General features: G+C 44.9%; 1 gene segment (V, D, J or C); it reads left to right on the top strand.

The window, feature by feature from the left end:
- Nucleotides 1–8,746: 8,746 nt before the first annotated feature.
- On the top strand, nt 8,747–9,889 carry LOC102947981. The segment is given in 2 exon segments: nt 8,747–8,831; nt 9,049–9,889. Coding segments are annotated over 2 exon segments (459 nt in total).
- Nucleotides 9,890–10,592: the final 703 nt, after the last annotated feature.

Raw genomic sequence — 10,592 nt, 5'->3', positions numbered from 1 at the left:
AAATGACAGCCAACCCAATCTGCTGCTTTTAGATTTGACTCACAGTTTACATTATTCATTATTCTGGTTTTTACTCAGTCCTTATTCAGGCAAACTCCCATTCTCCAAAACTGACTCATGATTTGGCCCATTATTCTGTTATTTGTATAGAACTTTATAGCCAAGTTCCTGTCCCCACGGAAGTAATTCAGGGGCTACTGTCCTGCCTGCATTATTGATTTTTATTTTTAATACATTAAAAATCCCTTTTTTATTTCACCTGCCACAGAATTTTCACCAGCCACAGAATCCAGGGTTTTGCCTCGGAATCCAGGTTGACCTTACCACAGAGTACACAGGGCTCCATGCAGATGGCTCAAGGAGGAGAAAATGAGACTCATTTATTCAAACTGACTTTTTAACTGTAAATGTCACTTTCCTTAAAGAATCTTTGCAAGCCTGTTTCCTTTTATATTCAGTGAGAAGTGTCTCCACATCCCCACTATGGAGCCTGAACACAGTCTTCAGTTAGGGCCAGATTCTGACAGTCTAACTAACATTGAGTAGTGCGCTACTCTTTGAACAGTCCCAATGATTTCAGTAGGACTGTTTGAGGAGTAGGACCCTATTCACAGCAAGTAAATCAGAATCTGCCCTCATGATAAATGTAATACCACAAACATCAATGCTTTCAAGCACCCAGATCCAGCTAGTGGGCCACACGGAGGGGAAATTTGCATAGCTATGTTTATTTTGCATATCCATGCATGAGTGGCATTTCCCTGTAGCTCAGAGGAGTTATAACGGCTCCATGTCACAGATCATGATGCACTGAGCAGCAGCTGTCAGTCCGGAGCTCTCAAGATGAGGTCACACATTCTGCTCATCTGGGTGCTAGTTTTCTTTATGAAGGGTAAGTGCATTTGATTAGAATTGTAGAAAAATGTATAAAGAGATGGACAATAAGCTAGAAAATTTCATCAGAACAAAAATGAGGAACGATTTGTCAAGTAGATGTCAATTCTCATTTATATGCTTTCATATGCTCTGTCTACATAAACAGCAGTATTGAAATGGTTTCATATTAAATAAAATCCTGGTTAATACCCATGCTATGGCAATTTAAATCCTTACACTATCATGTACTAATACAGAAACATGGATTTATGCTTTAATCTCACATACAGATGCCAGCGGGCAGATTGTGATGACCCAGACTCCAGAATCCCTGGCAGTGTCTCCAGGAGACAGAGTCACCATCAACTGCAAAGCCAGTACAAGCATCAGCAGCAACATAGCCTGGTACCAACAGAAATCAGGACAAGCTCCTAAGCTCCTGTTCTATGGCTCTTCCTCCCGTCCCTCTGGGATCCCAGACCGGTTCAGTGGCAGTGGGTCGGGCACTGACTACACATTCACAATCAGTAGGGTTGAAGCAGATGATGCTGGAGATTATTATTGTCAGCAGTATAACAGCTACCCTCTCACACAGTGATACAGACCAGCACAAAAACCTCCCTGCTCTGTGTAGTTTCAGACTTTCACTCAGCGTTTCAGCTGCTTCCTGTGCAGCATCCTTACGTCGTTGCCTCTGCTGCCCTGCGATGGGGTGGCTGGGTGAGTCAGACTTCGGTCACCTCCCTCCACTCTCAAGAACTTCCGGTCCTTTCAGGTGCTCACGCCAGGGGTGCAGCACTCTTTACTCAGCAATTGCTCCCCAACCACTAACATGCATTTGCTCTTATGAGTTGCATCCAACTTCCTACTGACAGCAATCCAAGCACCTCTCTACTGAGCTGACGAAATGGAAGGAGAACTACACCTCGGCTTTGTAAAGCAGCCACACTGGAAAACTGCAACAGACTAATCCAAACAAACTTTGCTCAGAGTAAAAGACACTATCTGATCCAGCCTCTTCAGTTCAGTTAGTTGTGCTCGGCATCATACGAGTGGGCTAGAGTCCAACAGTTCAGAGAAGAGAGCTAGAACCTCAGTTCTTTTTTGAGTTCTCCATAAAAGTGCAGCACGTTTGATACAATTGATGGTAAAAATATTAAATCAGTGCAGGGAAGTAAGATGGGCTCTTTTCTAAGGGCCAGAAACAACATTTGATTCCAGAATAGAGTCCATACACTTTCAAATGCCCTGGTATGCCCATAAAGTGGGCATTGGAGAGACCGCTGCAGGGAAAACAAGGAGAGAAAAATGAAAGGAGGAAGACAGGGAAGGTCAGCTTTAAATTGCAGCCAGGATGTAGAGACAGAGCAGCTGATTTAAAGACTCCACAGAAGTGACATTCTAATCTGAACATACCCAGGTGGTTTACTGTCCAGATCCCCAGCTGGTACAAATCAAAAGAGCTCTGCTGAGTGCAGTGGACTTTCACTGACCTAAATCAATGGGTCTGGCCCTGTGTATTCATGAACAGTGACTCTCTTTGGAGCATCCTTTCCTTCCAGCATCTGAAGGTCTCTCACCAATCAGACACAGAGGAACCCAGTTCACAAAATGTCTAGCTCTAACAATACCCCATGTATTGAAGATTTCTTTTAGTGACTTTTCTTGTAAACCCCACTAAAGAAGTTGCAGGCAATCTTCACACTGAGAAAGCCAGCAGAAGCAGCTGAAAAACACATTTTCCACAGCTGTGTGTATGATTCATTCCACAGAATGGGGACCCAATCATATTATTTTAAAAAATTAAGCAAACACCTGGCTCAGCGAATGTGTTGTTGATCTCATCTCATACAGACATCCCCCAAATAATCCCTGACCCATGGCCAGTGCCACCATGTCAGGTAAGAACATACATATCTGATTATGCTCTGTTCAGGAATCCAGGAGATCCCCAAAATGGGATCCCAGGGAGATGGCATGGTCTAGTGGTTATTGCAAGAACTGAGAGCCAGGAGAACTGGGATCTAACCCCAGCCTGGTCTCTAATTCACTAACTTTGGCCAAGACACAACTTCTCCATGCCTTGGTTTTCCATCTATAAAAAAACAGATACGTAAATTTTCCTCCCTTGTTAGAAGACTTGATTAGTTGATGTTTTTAAAGCATTTTTGAAATTGTAGTACACAGTGCAAGGGATTATTAAATGAAATGCATTTTTTTTTTGCTTCTTACAAATGAAACCATAACAGCAGTGTACTTCAATCCATTAATGGAGATATTCTACAGAGTTTACTGGAGCTAAACCAGATCCATCACTACCACTATTCAAAATTGGGTTAGAAAGAGCACTGGAGACCATGCAAAGGCATAGAAGAAGCTAAAATTCTTACTGGAAATTTCTACCTTCCACTTCTATGATTCTACTCTCCTGGGGCTGTTGAGGGAAGCTGAATGTTTTGATGTGTAGAGTGTCTTTAATAACATGTACACATTAATGAATGGACTTGGCTGTTTGTAGAAAGGAGCCCTCTGATTAGAAACATGCCAAGTGACATCTAAAAGGACTTCCATGTCCTTTCTCAGGATGGTGTTGTAATTTTTCTGGGTTGTCGATGGCTAAGCTTCTCTTAGAACAGCCACCCATAGGAGGGGATGATTTAAGAAAAGGAACATTTCCAGACTCTAGCCTGATACTCAGAAGCAATTTACATACACAATGGCCTCTTTGCATTTTCACGCCCCAGTGCCATTTCCTCACTGCTCTGAGCAGTGAAGCAACTTAAGAACACATAAGAATGGCCCTACTGGGTCAGACCAAGGGTCCATCTAGCCCAGTATCCTGTCTTCTGACAGTGGCCAGTGCCCGGTGCCCAAGAGGGAATGAACAGAACAGTAATCATCAAGTGATCCATCCCCTGTCACTCATTCCCAGCTTCTGGCAAACAGAGGCTAAGGACACCATTGCTGCCCATCCTGGCTAATAGCCATTGATGGACCTATCCGCCATGAATTTATCTAGTTCTTTTTTGAACCCTGTTATGGTTTTGCCTTCACAACATCCTCTGGCAAGGAGTTCCACAGGTTGACTGTGCATTGTCTGAAGAAATACTACCTTTTATTTGTTTTAAACCTGCTGCCTATTAATTTCATTTGGTGACCCCCTAGTTCTTGTGTTATGAGAAGGAGTAAACAACTTCCTTATCTACTTTCTCCACACCAGTCATGATTTTATAGACCTCAATCATATCTCCCCATAGCCATCTCTTTTCCAAGCTGAAAAGTCTCAGTCTTATTAATCGCTCCTCATACAGAAGCCGCTCCATACCCCTAATAATTTTTGTTGCCCTTTTCTGAACCTTTTCCAATTCCAATATATCTTTTTTGAGATGGGGTGACCACATCTGCATGTAATATTCAAGATGTGGGCGTACCATGGATTTATATAGAGGCAACATGATATTTTCTGTTCTATTGTCTACCCCTTTCTTACTTCTATCATCCCTTTAGTTTTGCAGCCCATTTCTGCTGGTTTTATATATTCCCCCATATCTATGGTTTTCCCATTAAAATGTCAGTATTGATTGGTTTGCTTATATTTAAAAAGATTTACATACAAAATCTAAAATGATGACGTTACAGTCCACTTTGCTTAATAATCAGTCTGTAGCCCAGCCAGATTATACTGGAAATTATTAGAGCCATTGTAATGCTACCTGATCTTGCAGAATGAGCCAATCTGAGGTTAGGAATGTGATATAGATACTGACACACCCCTGTCTTGTGCGGCTCACATCATCCCACCCCTCCTACCCCGTCAGCTCTCCTGTTGAAATAAGGGGCCAGGCTGGGCCAGGCTGAACGTGAAGTGATCTTCAGAGGGGCTCCCCTGTGGCTCTTCTAACACAGATTCTTCTTTCCCCTCAGAGGGGCTGCAGCTGTGATAGGGGCCTCACACACAAACACAAAAGGAATGTACAAGGGCTAGGATAAGATAGTTCCACACATGTCCTTGCCCAAATTAGGAGATCTCATTTGCAAACAATGGGGCCTTGGTTAGACTTCCAAATTGCACATTTGTGTGCTTGTATCAACACATGGAAGCATAAATTTCCCTTTCCATGAGCCTAAATCCAAATCAAGCATCAACCTGTGGCATTTGGACGAACACAGCTCCATGATGGAGAATTGGCCCCACATTATCAATTACACATTGAAATGTACAGCTAGAGAACTAAAAGGGGAAACATGCATCACTATAAAGATGACTGTACAATACTGCACTCTCTGGGGGAATGCACTAATACTTGCTTGGGCAGTCCTTTGATGGATTAAACAGTGAGGAATTATCTCACCAGCTACTAGATGGCACTAGAAAGATGGGACTGCAGGAACAGAGACTTCAGTCAATCCACTGGCTAGAGTTAGTCTGACATTAACTCAGCAGGATAATATTAAATTAATGTTGTCTGGTGAGAAAAGAAGCTGTTCCTGAAGCATTTGGGGGTGAAACAGTGTGATTTGCTCTCTTTCCTAAGAACCACTCCAGTTCCTCTTTCGCAACAATGTCCATGGTACTGAAGCTGTGAGGGATTCAAACTTCACAGCAAGAGACCAAAAGAGGGAACAGGTTCCTTGCCTCTGGCCAAGATGAAAGAGCCTTCTTCAAGGTTCTTTCTCTCTTCTGTTGGTGAAACAAAAATGTGGGTCAGTAAAGAACCTATATGGCCAGTCATTGGGGATGCCTGCCCCGCCCACCCTCCAGTCAATAACACCCTCATTGTGACTCATCATTTTCACTATGTAACTGACAACAAACAAATCACACAATCATCAGTGACAACTCTTATCCCTTATTGACAAGACACATCTTCCCTTGTGGCATGCATGTCATCTTCCCTTTAAACAGTCAATGAGGGCTGCCTGATTCAAAGCAGAGAGCTAGATCCCAGACACTGCATCAACTCATGCTCTCCAGGGATATTCTTATCGTTGAACCCACTCAGCACAGCTGCAGACCCACACACCCACTCACACTAAATAAGCCAACACTATTCCCAGAATAGGGAGTTCTTAGTCGAACAAAGCAATTTCAGAAGTGAATATTACCATCCGATGGGACAACAGCTGTGGAGATGTAACAGCCTAAGGCAGGACCTGTGATAGAATCGCTCTCACTGGATCACAGGATAGTTGCGCCATATTGCTACAAAATCTCTGCCTAACGATGAAAAGGCAGGAGACTGGGAGGCCCTAAGAGGGTGTGGGTTATTTGGTGAAGCCAGGTGAACTCTGTAGGTACTTGTCCACAAAGCAGGATCCCCTGCTATGAATGCTCGTCGACAGTATGTGATGCACCAGCCAGGCATAGCTGTAGGAAAGAGACCTTTGTTAAACAGGCTGAGAGGCCAGTGTTACATGCAGAGACTCTAGAGTTTGTCCCTTAGCAGCCTTTCCTCTGTTTGCTTTCCCAAACCCCTGATCTCACTAAAAAGACCCTGTCTCCAGTTCCTCTCATCATACAACAGTTAGGAACTCTGTTTAGCATATATAGGTGAGGAAACCACCACACAGCAGAGAAGCGAGCACCTGGCTCACATCACACCCTGTGAACCTGGTCTCTCGCTGTCAAATTCCAGTCCTTGTGCCATGGCCAGCCCCGCCATGTCGGGTGGGCCACAGGACACATTTTGTGGCTCTCTACCCATGTGCTGTCTCAGAGTCAGCCATTACACATTAGTAATTAAGAGTCTCCCTAGAGTTCTCAAGAGCCCACAAATGGAAATCCAGGAGAGGAGCATATCATATGGCTAACGGAACAACTGTGAGTCAAAAGAGCTAGGTTCTAATCCTGGCTCTGCTACCGGCTGATCGTGGGTGGGTCACAAAACCTCTGTGCCTCACACTTTCTCATCTGTGTAATACTGATACTAGTAATTCCACAACGACCCTTGGGTAGAAGAGGAAAGATATTAATTGACAGAGATTACATTTTTAAAGGAAGTGGGGAAAGGAAAAGATAGGAGAAGAGGAATTGTCAAGTCCAAATTGACTAGCAACAAGGTTATTCAATCCATACTGGATCGAATGTGAATGCATGTGAGCTAGAGCTTGATTATCAGAGGGCGGCTATGATAGAGGTTTATAAAATCATGACTGGTGTGGAGAAAGTGAATAGGGAAGTGTTATTTACCCAGTCACATAACACAAGAACCAGGGGTCACCCAAAGAAATGAATAGGCAGCAGGTTTAAAACAAACATAAAGAAGTACTTCACCACACAACACACAGTCAACCTGTGGAACTCATTGCTATGGGATGTTGCGAAGGCCAAAACTATAACTGGGTTCAAAAAAGAGGACAGGTTCAACAATGGCTATTAGCCAAGATGGTCAGGGATGCAACTCCATGCTCTGGGTGTTTCTAAGCCTCTGACTGCCAGATGCTGGGACTGGACGACAGAGGATAGATAACTTGATAATTGCTCTGTTCTGTTCATAGCCACTGAAGCATCTGGCATTGGTCACCGTCAGAAGACAAGATACTAGGCTGGATGGACCATTGGTCTGACCCCATATGGCTGTTCTTATGTAGGTGCCAAGCATCTACAGCTTATATTCATTTGTACGCAGAGGTGAAAGTAAGCTGGTACGCCCTGGTACGGCGTACCAGTAGGAGCCAGTGCACCATGCTGGGACTGGCTTTCCCAGACGGCAATTTAAAGCCCTGGGGTAGTGGCGGCAGGGCTCCGGTGGGGATTTAAAGGGCCCTGGAGCTCCAGCCGCCACTACTGCCCTGGCCCTTTAAATCCCCGCTGGAGCCCTGCTGCCGAAGCCCTAGGGTAGTGGCAGAGGGACTCTGGAGGGGATTTAAAGGGCCAGGGCGGTAGCAGCTGCCGGAGCCCCAAGCCCTTTAAATCTCCACCTGAGCCCTGCTGCCAAAGCCCTGGGGTAGAGGCGGCGGGGCTCTGGTGAGGATTTAAAGGGCCCCAGAGCGCCAGCACCCACTACTGCCCCGGGGCCCTTTAAATCCCCGCATGAGCCCTCCTGCCCGAGCTGTGGGGTAGCGGCGACGGGCCTCAGGCCGGATTTAAAGGACCCCGGAGCTCCATCCCCCGCTACCGCCCCAGGGCCCTTTAAATCCCCGCCGGAGCCCCGCTGCCCGAGCTGTGGGGTAGCGGCGACGGGGCTCCGGAGGGGATTTAAAGGGCTTGGGGCTCCAGCAGCTGGTACCACAGCGGAGCCCCAGGCCCTTTAAAGCTCTGCCAGAGCCCAGAGACCCAGGGCTACTCAGTGATTTAAAGGGCCCGGGGATTTAAGGCCCCGCCTCTTCCGGTTGAGGCCACGCCCCCTGCTCAGGACTCCAGCGTACCATTAAGTCCTCTAACTTACTTTCACCCCTGCTTGTACGTCTGTAAATGAGGCCCAAACAAGTGCTCTCTGGCTGATAGACACACCTTGGAGGTGATGTTGTGGAGAATACTCTGATGGGAAGGCCAGACATTTGGGAATCACTGCTTTGTCTAAGAAGGACAAGGTGCCTTCCTAGGGCATGAAATCCGTGACATCCAGAGTGTGTTCAGGTGCCTAGGGCTGAAATGAAGACTCATCCCCAGACACTGGTGGCACATCCAGAGTGAATATTTAGGGAAGACATGTCAGATCTGCAAAGACATCTCTCTATATAGCATCTGAATCGAGGAAAAACACATCATTGTAATGTAGAAGAGCAGCAGGAAATAAGCCAAATATGAAGATTTCACATCTCTGGGCTGAAACTAAAAGTGCAGTAAATTTACATGCATTTTGCAAAGGGATGATGTGTCCTCACTGCGCTGCTGAACACATATAAACATTTCATTTTCCACTGCTCACTTATGAACAAGCCTTTCCAGCCACAGTCAGGCACAATGATCGCACACACTCCCCTTCTCTGGCTGCTGGTTCTCTGGATTCAGGGTAAGGAATCAATAAATAAAAAATGTAAAATGTCAGACATCAGGCTGACAGAAGATAAGAAATCCTGCGATTCAGATTTATTTAATTAATATTCTAGTGTTGTATTTAGTATAAATTCACATTGGAGAATTCAAACTGTGTTTCAGCATTTGAACACTTTGTCATATCCAGCATTGTATCATTGTTCATTCCCTTCCCACCTTTTCTCTTTATCCAGACTCCTCCGGGCAAATTGTGATGACTCAGTCTCCGGAATCTCTGGCAGTGCCAGTGGGAGGGAGAGTCTATATCAACTGCAAAGCCAGTACGAGCCTTGGCACGAGCATACACTGGTACCAACAGAAACCTGGACAAGCGCCCAAACTTCTTATCTACAGCGCTAGCACCCTCCAGACAGAGGTCCCAGCCTGGTTCAGCGGCAGTGGATCTGGCACCGATTTCACATTCTCAATCAACAACGTACAAGCTGAAGATGCTGGTGATTATTACTGCCAGCAGAGTAGCAGCTTCCCTCTCACAGTGATACAGACCAACACAAAAACCTCTCTGCAGCACGCATTTCAGTTACTGCTTCCTGCAGATACAACTGTCTAGTTTTCGCATGTTCTGTCAAACATGAAAGAAGAGGGTAGTGTTTTCCATCTCTGAACATACAGTGAAAAGGAGAACACTGAAAGAGCCAAGTGTTTGGATGATCACGTAGATCCTAGAATATACACAGAGGCCTGAGGCTCACTGCAGGTTTCTCTGCTTTTATTCCCAATCGTGAATCCCAGTGCACCGGACACACTTACATGTGTTTCAATACAAATCATTCCAAACAGCTGTTACACCTTCTATCTTTCAGCCTAGAATGTTTATGTCGCATAAGAAACTGACTTAATTCCAAGACAGAGAGCTGATCAGAAACAGGAATTCTCATATTGTGAGAAATTTCAAATTTGGGGAAGGTGGAGGGGGGCTTGTTGTGAATCAGCATGACAATTTGAAATTTCAAAATTTCCCGTGATATGAAAATTTCCAAAAGCAACATTTCATTTTGATTTAAACTTCATCTACTTGACCTTTTTGCTATAAATATGAAATATAATATGTCAAAATGATTACAAAAATAAAACACTTCAACCATATTCAAAGGAAATTATTGAAATGAATCACTGTGATCATTTTCCCCAGAACATTTCAACATAATTGATGCGTTTCCAGAGGATGTTTAGATTTTGCCAAATCCACATTTTCTGCATTAAAGCTGTCCCATCAGAAAAATTTCAACCTGCTCTATTTTTATAAATACATTCCTAAAGTGGCCTGGGTATCTCCTTTCATTGGAATAGATCCTCAATAAAATCCCACTGGGAAAGTCTCAGTCATTATTCATCTAGGAAACCTGTACTAATTTAGGAATTTGTAAATGGCTGTGTTAAGATCAGGTGCCTGTTTGCAAAGTATCCTGATTCTCAAAGGCCCGTGTGGGAGCAAATCCCTGAATGCACACGAACCCTGAGACATAAGCAGTTAATAGGCACACACAGGATTTTCAACAGGGTTGGGGTGGGGCAGAGGCTGGTTGTGGAAGCAAAAGAGAAGCACTGTGCCCCAATGGACAGGGCAGTGTGGGTGGCCACACAGCTGGGTGCTCACCACCTGTTCCAGAATAGCATGAGGTGCACACATGCTCAGACTGGGCCTGGCTAGCACAGGAGGAGGTGTTCAGTCAGCTTCCGGGGGGCTGCTGGGCTGGCCACACCTACCCAATACAGG

The sequence above is a fragment of the Chelonia mydas genome, chromosome 4, assembly GCF_015237465.2.
Source record: "Chelonia mydas isolate rCheMyd1 chromosome 4, rCheMyd1.pri.v2, whole genome shotgun sequence".
NCBI lineage: Eukaryota > Metazoa > Chordata > Testudines > Cheloniidae > Chelonia > Chelonia mydas.
The sequence above is the reverse complement of the archived record's forward strand: the minus strand, read 5'-3'. Positions and strand labels throughout refer to the sequence as shown.